General features: G+C 39.6%; 2 protein-coding genes across 4 annotated transcripts in view; one reads left to right on the forward strand and one right to left on the reverse strand.

Moving 5' to 3' along the window:
* Positions 1 to 5,939, reverse strand: part of emc1 (ER membrane protein complex subunit 1) — a 29,238-nt gene extending 23,299 nt beyond the window's left edge. For all 3 annotated transcript variants that reach the window (XM_043675856.1, XM_043675857.1, XM_043675855.1), the window contains exons 1-6: positions 5,668 to 5,939; positions 3,115 to 3,242; positions 2,949 to 3,014; positions 2,484 to 2,577; positions 1,190 to 1,318; positions 428 to 554 (exon numbers count right to left, since the gene is read on the reverse strand). In XM_043675856.1, the coding sequence (XP_043531791.1) occupies positions 428 to 554; positions 1,190 to 1,318; positions 2,484 to 2,577; positions 2,949 to 3,014; positions 3,115 to 3,242; positions 5,668 to 5,756 (633 nt within the window). In that variant the 5' untranslated portion in view covers positions 5,757 to 5,939. The remainder of the gene's footprint in view (positions 1 to 427; positions 555 to 1,189; positions 1,319 to 2,483; positions 2,578 to 2,948; positions 3,015 to 3,114; positions 3,243 to 5,667) is intronic.
* Positions 5,940 to 6,061: 122 nt separating this feature from the next.
* On the forward strand, positions 6,062 to 13,251 carry mrto4 (MRT4 homolog, ribosome maturation factor). Its single transcript, XM_043675858.1, has 8 exons — positions 6,062 to 6,209; positions 6,368 to 6,426; positions 8,073 to 8,176; positions 11,936 to 12,017; positions 12,234 to 12,301; positions 12,418 to 12,569; positions 12,696 to 12,772; positions 12,959 to 13,251. Exons 1-8 carry the CDS (start codon positions 6,182 to 6,184, stop codon positions 13,052 to 13,054), a joined length of 666 nt encoding a protein of 221 aa, XP_043531793.1. The 5' UTR covers positions 6,062 to 6,181; the 3' UTR covers positions 13,055 to 13,251.
* Positions 13,252 to 16,931: the final 3,680 nt, after the last annotated feature.

The following is a 16,931-nucleotide window of genomic DNA, read 5'->3' on the forward strand; positions in this document are numbered from 1 at the left end:
ATTGTGATTGCACTATGGGGTGGATCGGAGATTATGTCAAAAATGACCATTTGGACAAATTATCAACAGATTACTGTACTCTAGCAAGGCATCAATACAATCATGAAGGAAAATGAGCTGAAAAGGACAGAAATGAATAAAAGCAATGTTAAAACATTAAATACCTAGAATTATGTTTAATTTATGTTTCAGCAATCAAAGAGGGTTTGCATCCTCTAACAGGACTTGCAATCAGATCTCCACCAAAGAGTAAAACTATAGGAGTGAACCAGATCGAATGTGAACTCAAGTCGCTCATAAAAAGCACCAAGTTAATTCCATCAACAGGCACTGCTTGCTCTGTAACTACTTTCTCCTATTGCTTTACTTCAATACAAATGCTCACATCTCTATTGTATTCAACCCCCTACTTCCAAAGCAACCTCACCTGTTCAATGATTTTTCCATCCTCAATGTCATACCGAATGATGACAAGATGAGAGCCAGCAACCATCCCCACTAAATATACTGCACCACTTCCTGATGAGTACAGGAGCTGATATTGGACCTTTTCACTGAAAGTTTAAAACAGAGATACATTATACAACCACCCACTTAATCACCTGATCAACAATTCCTCCCATCTTTAAATATGCAAATGTAAATTTTAATATGAAATGTACTACCACTTGACAACAAAAAAACTATTTAGAAACCTTAAATTGCCTAGATTCTTTTGGATAGGTTTGGCAACGCAGGCATCAAGAGAGGCAAGTTATGTTTCAAATCAGTACGAGAACAGTCAAATTACATTTTCCTTACACTAAGACAGAAAACAGCTGCCCTTACCAGGGAGCACTGATTCAAGAGCAGTGCAAGACATAGTTTTAATTTAACTTTTGTACTCTAGTTTCTATTTTATGCTGGTCCACTTCAAGTTGGCGTTAAATAGAAAAGACAGATTCCGAAGACACCACCTACAAAGCAGAAAATGTAAGATCTTGAACCACAGTTCAAAGTCCCTTGTGACTCTGCATCAGCAGAAATGCACACATCATTAGCATGAGTGAGGCAGTGGCCTTCTACAAAGCTCTGACTGTAACCTTGTCTCTCCAAGATTTGCTATATATAATGCAAAGCCTGATGATTATGTCATGCATAAAATATCCTGACATCACAACAGACGTCAGTTCAGATGCAATCTCTTTACCTTTCTGGTAAAGCTTCACTCCACTTCTGATGACCATTTGTGAGATAATGGAGGGAAATGGAGGCTTTCTTCAGAATGGCGATGTACTTTACTCCTTCAGCAGAGCCAACAAGAGAACCCGTCTGAAAACTGAAACAAACTTATAAAAATCAGACAAGCAATAACAGTCATTACTATAATCCTTCCAACACACATCAATCGCATGTGAAAGGAGTGGGAGAGACTACTGGTCAGCCATGTGATGAAAATATTGGAGCCTCTACCATCACTATCCAACATCCAAACTTAGGACCAAAATGAACTGTAAGAGCACCATCACCGAACCTCTCTCTTTAATAAAATTCTATCATAATTCATGCCTAGGTAACCAGTGTGTTAGATATGAATCACTTATGTTTTATAAATAGACTCCAGCCAATTCTTTTTTTTGGAAGAGTACAGTTCCACTTTGATGTAATGAATTAATTTAGTTTCAAGGTCACCAAACTAACTCTAGCCATCAATCTTTCTCCACCCTTGGCACTAAGTAAGATTGATAAAGCAAAACTAATGTTTCTAATCTTAATGTTTTCTCGCAGGTTTAATGCCAAGGAATAATCATTGGTCAGTCTGAAAAGTCACTGACCGGAATCCTCTAAATGATCTGGTACTTCATAACAGCAGCTAAGAAAAATTTTTTTTTTTTTTGCTCTTTTCTCCAATATTTCCCTTCCACAAAAGAATACAGTGGCTCAGTAATAAGGGTTTTCTTCTGGTCAAATGATCAGCCACATCCACCTGTTAGACATTTCCAGCAGACTATATGGCCACAAGGGCATCCTTGTCAAGGCTGATATGACTCTGACCTTTTCTTCACATACAAAGATTCCAACAAGATTTATTGAATAGGGATATGGTATTGATGCAACTCACTGTCCTCTTCCTCTATCCTGAGCCACTCAGACTGCCAGACTGGGGACAGGACTCAGTAGCTTCCTACTCTGTTGGTTTCAACCATGTATTGGACAAAGTCTAAGTAAGGTGCCATGTTGAAGCATCTTTACGATTGATGACTTAAATCAATATTTCAGTAGATGAAGGACTTGAGAAATGTTTAATATTAAAGTGCTCTTATTATGGTTGCATTAGCTAGAATCAATTGCACAATTACTATCATGTATAACCAAAGCAATAACAAAGAAAATGTAAGAAGCTATAATCTCAAGCTGCAGTAAAAACCCTCATTGAGTTTGTTCCTGTAATTATACTCATTCATTTTTGGGTGCCAATGCTATAATAGCTACACAGTTCTCACCTTCCAGGCTCAAGCAAGATCTCCCAGTTCAAGCCACCAACGTTCATATCCCATGAGCGCAACAATCGCCCTCTTCCTGACACAGTCAATGCATCTATGAAAAAGCAAAGTCACTAAACCTTGTTGAACCCATAAAAATCTCTAATTTGAATTCACAGAACAATTAAGATTTAGTGTAACATTACAAAATGAATCAGCCAACTCTTGCTTTTGAGAATAATTCTGATTTTACTATTTTTAAACCCATGTTAATTCCATCTGATACATTTTTGTCGTTCACCACTTTTCCATTGTCCTCATTCGAGGTCACCAACATCAGATTAATGATCTAATTGCAAATAGAATTAATCCTACACAAAGTTGAACAACATAATGCTGTAATCAGCTTCCACAGAAAAATCAGAACTCCCAGAGACAGCCATATGCACAGCACAAATTTTATAGAGTTGAACAAACCACACCCACCCTGTCCATGGAACAACATCAGATCCACATTTCCCTCAGGACCTTGTTTATCCACCTGACGCCAGACTGCAAATCAAAACAAAAACAACAATGTCGAGGTTAGTGATGGTTTGTAATCTGCACACAGTGGAATAAGTTACTGCAATGTCAACTGAACAACACTCACTGATCTCTCCATTTCTTAAGTTGAGAGAAGCAATCACGTTATTCTCTGTAGTAACCATGAGTTTCCTTGCATTCTGTGTAGGTGTGTCAAAATGTGCAAACCGAGGCTTTCCAACATATTGGCGTCGCCTTAAAAAATTAAAATAGATGTAATGTAACAGCATGTATTTGGCCACTGCAGAAAATAGTGATAACAGCACTAATTCAAAATGTGTCAAAATAGAAAGATAATATTCAAAACACCACATCTATGCCATCTTTTTGGAAAAAGCAATCCACTTAGTCACTTTCCAACTCTTTCCCCGTGGACCAATGTTGAAGATTACTTAGACGCAGACGTATACAGCATGGAAACAGACCCCTCGATCCAACTCATCCATAGCAATCAGATATCCTAAATTAATCTAGTCCCATTTGCCAGCACTTGTCAACCCTTCCTATTCATATACGCATCCAGATGCCTTTTAAATATTGTCATTGTACCAGCCTCTACTATCTCCTCTGGCAGCTCATTCCATACACACACCACCCTCTGTGTGAAAAAGTTACCCATTAGGACCCTTTTATATCTTTCCTCTCTCAACCTAAACCTATGCCCTCTAATTCTGGACTCCCCACCCCAGGGAAAGACCTTATCTATTTTCCATATCCATGCCCCTAATGATTTTATAAACCTCTATAAGGTCTTCCCTCAGACTCCAACACTCCAGGAAAAACAGCCCTAGCCTATTCAGCCTCTCCTTATGGCTCAAATCCTCCAATCCTGGCATTTTCCTTGAAACTCTTTTCTGAACCCTTTCAGGTTTCACAGCTTCCTTCTGATAAGAGGGAGACCAGAAATGCACACAATATTCCAAAAGAGGTCCAAACAATGCCTGTGCAGCCACACATGACCTCCCAACTCCTGTACTCAATACTCATGACCAATAAAGGAAAGCATACTAAACACTTTCTTCACTACCTACAACTGCACTTTCAAGGAATTACGAACCTGCACTCTAAAGTCTCTTTGTTCAGCAGTACCCCTCGGGACTTTACTATTAAGCGTACAAGTTCTGCCCTGATTTATCTTTCCAAAATGCACCACCTCACATTTGTCTGAATTAAACTCCATCTGCCACTCCTCAGCCCATTGGCCCATTAGATCAAGATCCCGTTGTATTCTGAGGTAACCTTCTTCACTGTCCACTATACTGCCATCTGCAAACTTACTAACTATATTGCCTATGTTCACATTCAAATTATTTATATAAAATGACAAAAAGTAGTGGACTCAGCACCGATCCCTGTGGCACACCACCTCCCGTCTGAAATGAAACCCTCCACCACTACCTTCTGTCTTCTACCTTCAAGCCAGTTCTGTATCCAAATGGCTACTTCTCCTTGCATTCCATGTGATCTAACCTTGCTGAGCAGTCTATCATGAGGAACCCTGTCAAACTCCTTACTGAAGCCTATATATTATACATATATCATGTCCACCACTCTGCCCTCATCAATCCTCTTTGTTACTTCTTCAAAAACTTCAATCAAGTTTGAGAGACATGGTTTCCCATGCACAAAGTCATGCTAACTATCCCTAATCAGTGCTTGCCTTTCCAAATACATGTAAATCCTGTTCCTCAGTGTTCCCTCCAACAACTGCCTCACCACCGATGTCAGGCTCACTGGTCTATAGTCCCCTGGCATGTCCTTACCACTTTTCTTAAATAGTGGCGTCACATTAGCCAATCTCCAGTCTTCCGGAACCTCACCTCTAACTATCGATGATACAAATATCTCAGCAAGGAGCCTAGCAATCACTTCCCTAGCTTCCCACATTGTTCTAGGATACACCTACTCAAGTCCTAGAACTTTATGCATTTTAACACATCTAGCACCACCTAGATGCTAGATCTAGGAAAAGTGGACATTTTTCAAGATGTCACCATCTACTTTCCCATATTCTATATCTCCCAAGTCCTTCTCCAGAGTAAATCCTGATGCAAAATACTCGTTTATTTTATCAAATTACATTTTGAAAGTTACTATTGAAGTTTCTTTCCCCACATTTTCATGCTGAACATTTCTAAGTGATAATAATTCACTGCTTTAAAAACGTGAATTACTATGCCTTAAATGCGTGCCTTGTGTTTGTGAACCTTCCTATTAGTATAACCAGTTGCACCGTATCTCTTCAAATCGCTCTGTTCCAGCACACCTTTAAAACTGTACAATTTGGTTTATGCTGCCTTCTTATTTTCCAAATTAAGATTTAATTCAAACTTTGTCGAATTCCAGTCAATTGATAGGGTTTTCAATGAATTTGCATTAGTCATGAATTCCGCCTCTTCCTCAACAGGTTTGGGATTCGGAGAGTGGCGGCAGCATAGGCGGTCTGTTCCCGCCCCTACCCCAAGTACTTGGAATAAAACTAACCAGTCGCTCCCCCCTGAGACCCTTCCAAACCCGGTCTCTAAGGGAAAGGGCAAGCTTCAGCTCCAGGATAACAACAACATTCTTATTTATAATACAACCCTCCAGGAAGCAGGGGCTTCTCTTCCTAGGAACTCACCAGTCGAATTTCCCGACTTGATCCTCGTAAATCGCCGCCGAAAACTCAAAGAGAGCGAAAATAAGCCAAATCTCAGAGAGAACCACCATCACTGCTCGGTCCTCCAATATCCCAGAATGTACAGAGATAACAGTCCTCCACAATCCCAGAATGCTCGCGGGGTTTGGTCCTCCAATATCCCAGAAAACGCGAAATACTACTCGGCAAACTTTTATGTGCGAACCCAGTGTGCAGATTTAAATAATACTCAGAAGTTGTTTTTAATTGGATAAATCAATAAATCTGACTTATTATATCTGAGTCTGACGTCTCGGTGTTGATTTAATCCCGTGTAAATATACAGGCAGAGTGAAGGCGCCATTAATCCCATAACACCCTGGGCAAGAGGGTCCTGAACGTTTGGCAGTTGGCGTGAGTGTGGAGGCAACACGTTTTGTAACTTGGAGCCTGGAGAAAGAGGGACCCGGCCCCACACACCCGGAGCCGGGAGAGCAAGAGACCCGGCTCCGACACCATGCCGCGATCTCGGCGTGACAAGCGGGGTAGGGGCTTAAATCTGTCCTGGGCCGAATTACTATTATATTTGGCCGAATTTAGAGTCCGAGACTGTCCACAAATCCGGATTCAGAACCTAAATAAGTTCCAGTCTCAATAGTTGGATGGTTCGACAAACTCATTCCTTTTTGTGTTATTTCTGCAGTTTCTTTGACTAAGACAACGAAGAAAGGATTACAAGTTAAACAGAATCTGATCGAGGAGGTGAGTTAACAAGGTAAATACTGTCGTTTTAGAGTGGCGTCCAATCCATCCCGTTCTCTGCACCCATCCCTCGGACACAAACCTGACCTTCTGTGAGCAGTCTTTTCCCCACCACACCTGGTCCTGGAAAACCTTTCAAATAATTCCCAACTGTTTAGTCTTCAGCCCACGGTTTACCAAAACGTTGACATGTCTGTCGATTTGTTTAAGAACGCTTCACCGTCTTTTTATTTATCTCTAGTAAAAACCCTCGCTATCCCTACTCGTGGAACAACTCCTCTATGTTCTCCACAGATCTGGTTGGATCCTAACAAAATAATCCTTGGTTGTCGATTTCTAGTTGTCTGTTTGAATCCCTTTATCCCTTTTTTCTTGGCTCTGCTATTCCCCACCTCCAAGGATCTCATGAACTACAGGCTCTAATATTTGACCAACTCTTCCAATCCTTGCTCATGGAGTTAAGAATCTCATTATCCCAATTCTAGCTCAAAACCAGACTTTCCATTTCCTCTCCACTTTGTTAATTCATCATACCCATTACAGAAACATAGGCTAAGGCAGAAACAGTACCTGTAGAACAATACAGCGCAAAACAGGCCCTTCGGCCCTCGATGTTGTGCAGACCTGTGAACTATTCTCGGCTCGTCCCCCTACACTGCCACCATTATATATGTGCTTAAATTGTTTAAATCTCCCTAACGTGGCTGAACTAACTACATTGGCAGGTAGGGCATTCCATGCTCTGAGTAAAGAACTATCTACTGAATAAACATCTATGCCTATTCCAATGCTGCATTGGTCACTGCAAACCTGCACTTCATAGACCATGTTCTGACTTACTCCAAATCACATTGACCCATCATCAATATACATGCTAACTTACAGTGGATCCCTGGTTCAGCAATGCCTAAAATTTTTCATGCTAATCCTCATGTTCAAATTTCTTCATGGGCTCACTGTTTCCTATCTCTGTAACCTTTGTTCCAATGTTACTGGCCATGCGCTTGGCTGTTGAGTTCCAAAGTTACACTTTTTTAATTCTTTAAAGGCACCTTGTAAAACCTAGCTTTGGCCAATCTTTAGTCACCCACTGTGATATCCTTTTGTGAAACTAATAGCTCTGTATCTAATGTTGAGTGACAGTCACGTTAAGTGAATTATAGGCTTATACAGCACAAAAGCAGCCTTTTTGGTACAACTCATCTGTGCCAACCAGTTATCCTGAACTGATGTAGTCCCATTTGCTCGCATTTGGCCCAGATTCCTGTAAACTCTCCTCTTCTTATCCCCTTCCAGTTGCCTTTTAACTGTTGTAATTCTGTCCACTTCCACCACGCCCTGTAGTAGCATGTTTGATACATCACCCTCTGTGAAAAAGTACCTTTTTAAATCTTTCCCCTCTCAACTATGCCCACTCCCCTATCCATGCTCCCACGATTCTATAAACCTCCATAAGGTTATCCCTCAGCCACCTACGTTCCAAGAAAAAAAGCCACAACCTATTCAGTCTCTCTTTGAGTTGCTTTTATGTGCAAGTTATTAAGGTTAATTAATTCTTCACTGAAATTAATAAAATATCTGGTGGAATACTAATTAACTATGCTGATAGTCTATTTGAACCCTTATTGCTGGTGTTTTTTTTTAAGTTACGAAAATGTGTGGACACCTACAAGAACCTATTTGTCTTTTCTATTGAGAATATGCGGAATAACAAGTTGAAGGATATGCGGAGTGCTTGGAAACATAGTCGGTGAGTATTTGACATTAAACCTCCTGCCCCAGAGACATATTAACTGAAGTAGAATGGATACTCAGATATTTGACACTAATTTTTATTTTTGGTATGTAATTTTGGAATCTTGGAACAACAGAAGCCAATGATATCTTGAGCCCATTTTGCCATTGCATTACATTGTGGCTGAGCCGTGTTTAATTCCAGTCACCTTTCATGTTTTTGATTCCTTGTGCATCCAGCAGTATACTATCTACAAGATGCACTGTAAAAATTCACCAAGACTCCAACATAACGTTGTGGGTGTTTCTACAACAAATGAATGGCAGCAGTTCAAGCTGTTCACCACCACCTTCTCAAGGGCAATTAGGGATAGGCAATAAGCTCTGGCCTGGCCAGTGAAACCCATATTCCATAAGGGTCTGGTTTCCCACAATGTCTTGTGAAGCTGAATTGTGTGGTAAATGGAAAAAATTAAGTTAAGATATGGACACAAGTTCATCCTTTTTTTTTAAAAAAAAAGGCCCTAGCATTGTGATTTTTCTACTAGAAACCAGATCAGGTGTAAAATATTCTTAGAATTAGCGGCTCAACAATTGGACACTGATGTAGGTTTTGAAGTTCTATTCAAAATATGGACACAATTTATAGGAAATATGATCCATTAAGTATACCTGAGGCATGGTCAGCCTTTAATAAATTTAGAAAGAAAGTTTGATATCCTAAAATGAAACTGAATGGGATTCGACAGATTATATACAAGATTGTTTCTTTGTTTGTTTCTTTGTTTGTTTGTTAATTCCTAATTCAGTGCTTGCCTTTTCAGTTATTTGGGATGTGTTTAGGTATTGAAAATGGATAGACTCCTAGCTTTAATTGGAGTTAGATTTTCAGAAAGAAAGAGGTGTTGGGAAAAGATATCAGTAACCTTTTGTAATTTTTAAAAAAAGGGAAAATGTTCAGTCTTAGCTAATTTCATGGCTCATATACTTAGAGTCAGAGAGGTGTACAGCATGGTCCAACTCGTCCATGCCGACCAGATATTCTAACCTAATCTAGTCCCATTCACCGGCTCTTTCCCAAATCCCTCTAAACCCTTCTTATTCATATACCCATTCAGGTGCCTTTTAAATGCTGTAATTGTACCAGCTTCCACACTTCTGGCAGCTCATTCCATACACACAACACCCTCTGTGTGGAAAAAGTTGTACCTTAGGTCCCTTTTAAATCTTTGCCCTCTTGCTCTAAACCTATGCTCTCTAGTTCTGGACTCCCCCACCCTTGGGAAAAGACCTTGTCTGTTTATCCTATCCATGCCCCTCATAAGTTTATATGCAAACAATGGCGGCCGCTGTCTTAGCAGCAATGCAAGATTGCCCAAGTAAAGTTTTATAAGCATCAATATGAAAGGAGAATCAAAATAAACCAAGTGGCTATGGATATTCCTCTAGCAAATAAAGCAAACAACATAATGTGGGGAAATGTAACAGTAGACTAAACTCAGGAATGCCTCTAAACTATTCAACAGATGTTTTTGATGCAGCTTGAAACACTTATGTCATGAATTATCACAAACAGAAGTACATATGGTTTTTTAAAATTGGAAGGTTCAGGATACTGGTGAGACCAATCAGGCAAGGGTAACTGCACTAGTTAAGACTTTTCAGCTCAGTAATGAATGCTTTAACCACAATCACATTGAATTACACTCTGTTGGATAATATATGCATATTCGTAATGCATGAAATGAATTGGTTAAAATGTTACTTAAATAGATTTTGACCAAGATAAATTAAAAGGGAATTTCAGAAAATAAGTCAGGTTTTGGGGGCTTTTTAAATCTCAGTTAAACTTTTAAGCAGAATAAATCAGGAATCAACAGCACCTGGAAAGTTTTGATCACCATCAGGTTGTCCCAGAACAATTTTCCATCTGGGGAAAATGAACATACCAGTAAAGAAATTTGATTGGACAGTTACACTTGGAAGAGACCAACTGCCAGTTATGACATATTGAAACTGAATTGTCTGATGAGACATGCTACTGTTGAGGAAATTGAGAGCATTAAATAAACTACATTCAAAAAAGGAGCACATTTGTGGTTCCAACCTTGGGTGACCCAAAGATGTGAAGCTAATCCTTTTTATAGCAAAACTTCATATGCATATGCCAATCTCCTGTATGGCAAGATTTATCATCTACTTGGTGGGAATGAATAGATGTTATCCATTATCTTGGGACTCCATGAAAATAAACATTAGTTAAAAGTATGTAAGCTGCTGAAAATTTGACATTGATAGAAGATTAACAACAGGAATATATTTATCCAAAATTGTAAACTAAATCCTAATATAAGTTTTCCAGTCTGAGAAGTTTATCTATAGAATGTTTTGTGGACAACTGTTCTTTTTGGGATAACTTATGTTCAAAAAAAGGTGTCATTTTTAAAAAAATGTTGAGCATTAACTTTGCCATTATAACAGGATTCTAAGAAAGAGATTTCTAAACTGAAGAGTGTTCGTACTTGTTGGCAGTTGTCAGAATGTTTCTCAAAAAATCTGCTTGCTGTATAGAAATTGTTGGAATTCTTGAAGATGGACATCTGACTTTGAGGACTGAGGAAAATATCAATTTTTGTCTCAGTCACTTTGTGATTAAATCTTTTTCGTTCAAAGAAAGGGGACCATGAAAGGCTTGTATTTTATGGAATATTAAAAAATATAATTTTGATCAGTTGTATTATAAACAATGGAAAATCATATTTACTTCTAATAGTTTTGGCCAAGGATTGGTTGTATGTCATCAAAAGTTTTTTTATTTAAAAAATAAGAAGGGATTTATTTTCCTTCAACCTGATATAATACCTCCATTACCATCAAATCCTGAGGTGAAACTTGAACCCAGGCCTTCTAGCCCAGAGGAAGGGACACACTACCACTGCAGCACAAGTTATTTTAAGTCTATCTGTTCAGACATGCTGTGACAAACCTCATGGATAAGTGAGACTTGAACCCAGACCATCTGGCTCACGGGGAACTGTCATTGCATCACATGACTTTTATTGGATAAGAGGGCAATATGTTAATATAGCAAGTAGTTAAGCAAATAATGGGGGATTAATCAATCATTTGACTGCGTAGACAAAAATGGGAGGTTGTTGGAATGGCTGTTTGCAAGGAGCTGTTAGACTGCGTGGTTAATTAACTCCACCCACAAACAACGGTAACGCAGTTTCTATCTCACTGACTTAACTCCATATCGGCACCTTCATGCCTACCTCTGACGTAAATCTTATCAGCTTCAGTTGTGAGATCTCTGTGACTTTTCAATTCCAAGATGCTCTTTTATTTTGGAACTAAGGCAGTGAAGTCAAATATTTTCAATGTGAACATCATATTCCATCTGCCATAGACTAGATTAATCTATTTACATACCTATCACTGTCCCTTTCGAGGCTTTGTATTGCTATTTACATTATTTACGGTGCCACCTAATCTGAGCAAACTTATATATGAGAAAACAAAATACTGTGAATGTTGGAAATCTGGAATAGGTTCAATAAAAACAAAGTGCCACAGAAACTCATGTATGACAGCATCCGTGGAAAGGGAGACCGTTTGACACCTCTTCTAAACATACTGAACCAGTAGTTATATTCTGTGAATTGAGTGCATGTTCATTATCCTGATTGGGGAAGAGACAATTACCTCAGCAGGTAAATAGCTTGACTATCAGTTTTGTTTAAGCGTGAAACTATATTGTTCTCTGCTTGAACAGGTTTTTCTTTGGTAAAAACAAAGTGATGATGGTGGCACTGGGAAAAGAACCAGCAGATGAGTACAAGGATGGTTTGCACAAGGTAAGCTCTCTGAATAGGCCATTTATGAAACCAGTGAATCTTTTGAGCCTATATTTCCAGAAGCAAAACTTGTTTGTTTTTGTCTCATGTTTCAAGTTTGTCTTGCTTAAGTTGTGATGAAAGGTCATTGCGAAACAGTAATCCTGCATTGCAATCTTCTAATGCAGCCTGATCTGAATATTTCCAGCATGTGCAGAATTTGTTTTCTCTCTCTAGATCAGTAAACAGTTGCAAGGTGAAGTTGGTCTTCTGTTCACTAATCGAACAAAAGTGGAAGTGATTGAGTGAGTCTCCCAATGTTTTTTTTGTTTACTTTCTTTGACCTGCTTAAGCTGCACCCATTCCTTTTAATTTTTTAGTCTTTCTACTGAGTAATATACTCTCTTGCTCAAATCAATAGGTGGTTTGATCAGTACACAGAGTCTGATTTTGCCCGTGCTGGGAATATAGCTACAATGGCTGTTACGCTAGATGCTGGGCCCCTGCCACAGTTCACGCACTCCCTTGAACCACAACTGCGACAGCTTGGGTTACCAACCTCTCTGAAGAAAGGTATGATAGTAAACATCAAGTTATGCAAACTGATCGTGAAGAGTAGCCGGTGATCCAATTTTCGACTTTCATAGAGAAAAGAAAAAGATTCAGAATTGGATTTCACTTGTGGTCTCTCTCTCCTAGGTGTTGTGACATTATTATCTGATTATGATGTATGTAAAGAAGGTGCCTCGCTGACGCCTGAACAAGCACGTCTTCTGGTTAGTCTTTACTTTCAATAAATAGCTTGCAGGAATTGAAGTCACTATGACCAGCTGGAATCTGTTGTTAAGTTGAAAAACATATCTACAAGTCAAAAGAATTCTCCAATTTTCAGTATTCCAATAAAAATACAAGTATGGGTGACCTGGATACTGATTCCCAATTGTTCACTGTCTTTTCTCCAGAAATTGCTTGGTATTGAAATGGCAACCTTCAAAGTGACGATAAACTGCATGTGGAACTCTGAGACTGGTGAATTTGAGCAACTGACAACTGATTGATGCAACAAGCAAAGGGTGGAGGAAATGTATGAAGAGCAAGAGTGACTGAGTGCAAGTTGAAGGGCTGAAGCCTGCGTTTCAAAAGTCGCAGTTTCAGTGACTAATTAACAATTTTACAATCATTTGGGAAACAACTGTTGCACATGTGGACACTGAATTAAGTGAGCATTTTTAATAAAGTTTGGAACTTCAACAGATTTATTGGCTGGGTCTCATCTACTGGTGCAAGAGATGTGCAGTACTGCAGTTAATTGGTATGTACTGATCTTTGAGGAACCTGTTAACATGAAGATCTTAACATTACAAACAAACAACCCGATATAATGTCCTATCCAAGTTCTTAACTGCTAATGAATATCTTTGAAATGTCACTTTTGTGACTACTGGGGAAGGCAGTGGCATGGTGTCACTGGACGTGTGCTGGGAATAGTTACAGTTGCTCTTACACACAGCCACTTCACTTTGTCTTCAGCCATAGCTGCATCACCTGGGTTACCAATCTCTGAAGAATAGCAATAAGCAATGATAGTTCATGCAAAGTGGGGATGACAGTAGTCAGTATTATTCCCAGTTTCTGTTGTTACAAATGAAAGGTGAAGACTTGGAACAGTAAGTAGTAGCTCACTTTGTCAATCTATAACCTGTTTGACCACTTTGCAGCTAATGGATGACTTTGAAATGGTAAGATTGGGGAAAGCAAGAGTATAGTAGTATTGTCACTGTCAGAACCCCAGGCAAATGTTCTAGAGGCTGGTTCTGAATCCTGTTGTTACTGTTGGCAACACTTGAACTTAAAAGGTGACCATGTAACCATTGTTGATTGATGTAAAAGTAGCGTTTAGGGATACTGTGTGTTCCGGTCTGGATAACTCTAGATCCAGAATTTGGCTGCATGTTAACTTTATTCCGGGTTTTAGAGATGGTGATAAATGCTGGTCTAGCCACCATCTCCCACATTCCATTATTGAGCTTACGTTTTTAGTAATGTCAGAGCCACTTTAGGAGCCACAAGATGCTATGACCAGTTTCTTCAGTGTGAGGGGGGGGGTTGTTTGCTGAAGAATAGAACATTCTACTCTATAAAGAGACTAGAGGCCTTTTCTATGCTTTCACAGGTAGCTAAGACTGTAGTTTGAGAGATGGTGGCCTCATAAAAATGTTAAAGGATTGTAAAGGGAATGCATGGGAATAAAATCCTATTGTGAGAATTTAATTTTAATGACTAAAATGCTAATCTTAATAAAGCTACCAGATTATCATAACAAATGTGGTTTTGTTCACTAGTGTCCTACATGGGATGAAATCTGCCATTCTTACCCAGTGTGCTGCAGATCTGGAATAACCTATATGATTTGACTATTAACTGTTCAATGCAAGTAGGATTAGGGCCAATTAGAGTAAGATTAGGGCCAATCAAGCATAGTAGTGGGAAGTTGTGCGTGGAGTTGGAGATAAGTTTTAAATGAATACTTTCGTAAGTATTCACACTAGAAAAAGACAATTTGGTTGTGGAGAATACTGAGATACAGGCAACTAGACTAGATGGGATTGAGGTGCATGATGAGGAGGTGTTAAAAATTCTGGAAAGTGTAAAAACAGAAGTCCCCTGGGCCAGTTGAGATTTATCCTAGGATTCTCTGGGAAGCCACGAAGGAGATTGCAGAACCTTTGGCTTTGATCTTTATCGAGTTTTGAGAAGATTTGTAGCTCAGGCTGAGGTTTTGGATGTAGGTTTGCTCGCTGAGCTGGAAGGTTCATTTCCAGATGTTTTGTTACCCTACTAGGTAATATCTTCAGTGGGCCTCAGGCTGAAAATTCCTGCTTTCTATTTATATGTTTTGGGTTGGTGATGTCATTTCGTGTGGTGCTGTTGTTTCCTGTGGTGAAGTCACTTCCTGTTCCTTTTCTCAGGGGTGGTAGATGGGGTCTAACTCTGTGTTTGTTGATAGAGTAACAGTTGGAGTGCCATGCTTCTAGGAATTCTTGTGTGTGTCTTTGTTTGGCTTGTCCTAGGATGGATATGTTGTTCCAGTCGAAGTGGTGTCCTTCCTCATCTGTATGTGAGGATACTAGTGAGAGGGGGTCATGTTGTTTTGTAGCTAGTTGGTGTTCATGTATCCTGGTGGCTAGTTTTCTGCCTGTTTGTCCAATGTAGTGTTTGTTACAGTCCTTGCACGTATTTTGTTAATGACATTAGTTTTGTTTGTTGCCTGTATAGGGTCTTTCAAGTTCATTAGCTGCTGTTTTAGTGTGTTGGTGGGTTTGTGGGCTACCATGATGCCAAGGGGTCTGAGTAGTCTGGCAGTCATTTCCAAGATGTCTTTGATGTAGGGGGCATGGCTAAGGTTTCTGGACGTGTTCTGTCTGCTTGTTTGGGTTTGTTGCTGAGAAATCGGTGGTCTGTGTTCATTGGGCACCCATTTTTTTTTTTTTAATACACAATGTAGATTTTCCACTGCTCTGCGTAGTAACTCTGCAACAGTGTGTGTTGGCTCGTTGAAATATTGTTCTGATGTAGCTTCGTTTGTGGGTGTTGGGATGATTGCTTCTGTAGTTCAATTTTTGGTCTGTATATGTTGTTTTTCTATAGACGCTGGTTTGAAGCTCCCCATTGGCTGTTTGTTCTACTGTGACATCTAGGAATGGCAGTTTGTTGTTTTCCTCCTCTTTAGTGAATTTTATGCCAGTAAGGATATTATTGATGGTCTTGAAGGCTTCCTCTAACTTGTTTAGTGATGACAAAGGTGTCATCCACGTAGCGGACCCAGAGTTTGGGTTAGATGGTTGGCAGAGCTGTTTGGTCAAGTCTCTGCATTACTGCCTCTAAGAACCCTGATATCGGAGATCCCATGGGTGTTCCGTTTGTTAGTCTGTAGGTTTTGTTGTTGAAGGTGAAGTGGGTGGTACAGCATAGGTCCACTAGCTTGATGATACTGCTCTTGCTGATGAAGTTAGTGGTGTTTGGCGTATGTGTCTTTGGGTCTTCTAATAGTGTAGTCAGTGTTTCCTTGGCCAGGTTAATGTTGATTGAAGTTGATCTTTGTCATCATTGTCTGCAGGAATAGTGCCAGAAGACTGGAGGACAGCAAATGTTGTTCTCTTGTTCAAGAATGGGAGTAGAGACAACCCTGGTAATTATAGACCAGTGAGCCTTACTTTAGTTCTGGGTAAAGCATTGGAAAGGGTTATAAGAGAGGATTTATAATCATCTAAAAAGGAATAAGTTGATCAGGGATAATCAACATAGTTTTGTGAAGGGTAGGTAGTGCCTCTCAAACCTTTGAGTTCTTTGAGAAGGTGACCAAACAGGTGGATGAGGGCAAAATGGTTCACGTGGTATATCTAGATTTCAGTAAGGCATTTGATAAGGTTCCCCACAGCAGGGTATTGGACAAAATATGGAGACATGGGATTGAGGATGATTTCGCAGTGTGGATCAGAAATTGGTGAGCTGAAAGAAGACAGGATGATGGTTGATGGGAAATGCTCATCCTGGAGTTCAGTTACTCGTGTGGTACTGCAAGGATCTGTTTTGGATCCACTGCTGTTTGACACTTTTTATAAATGACCCCAATGAGTGCATAGAAGGATGGGTTAGTAAATTTGTGAATGACACTAAGGTTAGTAGAGTTGTGGATAGTGACAAAGGATGTTGTAGGTTAGAGAGACAGATAAGCTGCAGAGCTGCGCTGAGAGGTAGCAAATGGAGTTTAATGCAGAAAGGTAAGAGGTGATTCACTTTGGAAGGAGTAACAGGAATGCAGAGAACTGGGCTCATGGTAAGATTCTGGGCAGTGTAGATGAGCAAAGAGATCTCTGTACAGGTACATTGTTCCCTGAAAGTTGCCACCCAGGCTGATAGGGTTGTTAAGAAGGT

The sequence above is a fragment of the Chiloscyllium plagiosum genome, chromosome 34 (assembly GCF_004010195.1).
Source record: "Chiloscyllium plagiosum isolate BGI_BamShark_2017 chromosome 34, ASM401019v2, whole genome shotgun sequence".
In the NCBI taxonomy this organism is placed as follows: Eukaryota; Metazoa; Chordata; class Chondrichthyes; order Orectolobiformes; family Hemiscylliidae; genus Chiloscyllium; species Chiloscyllium plagiosum.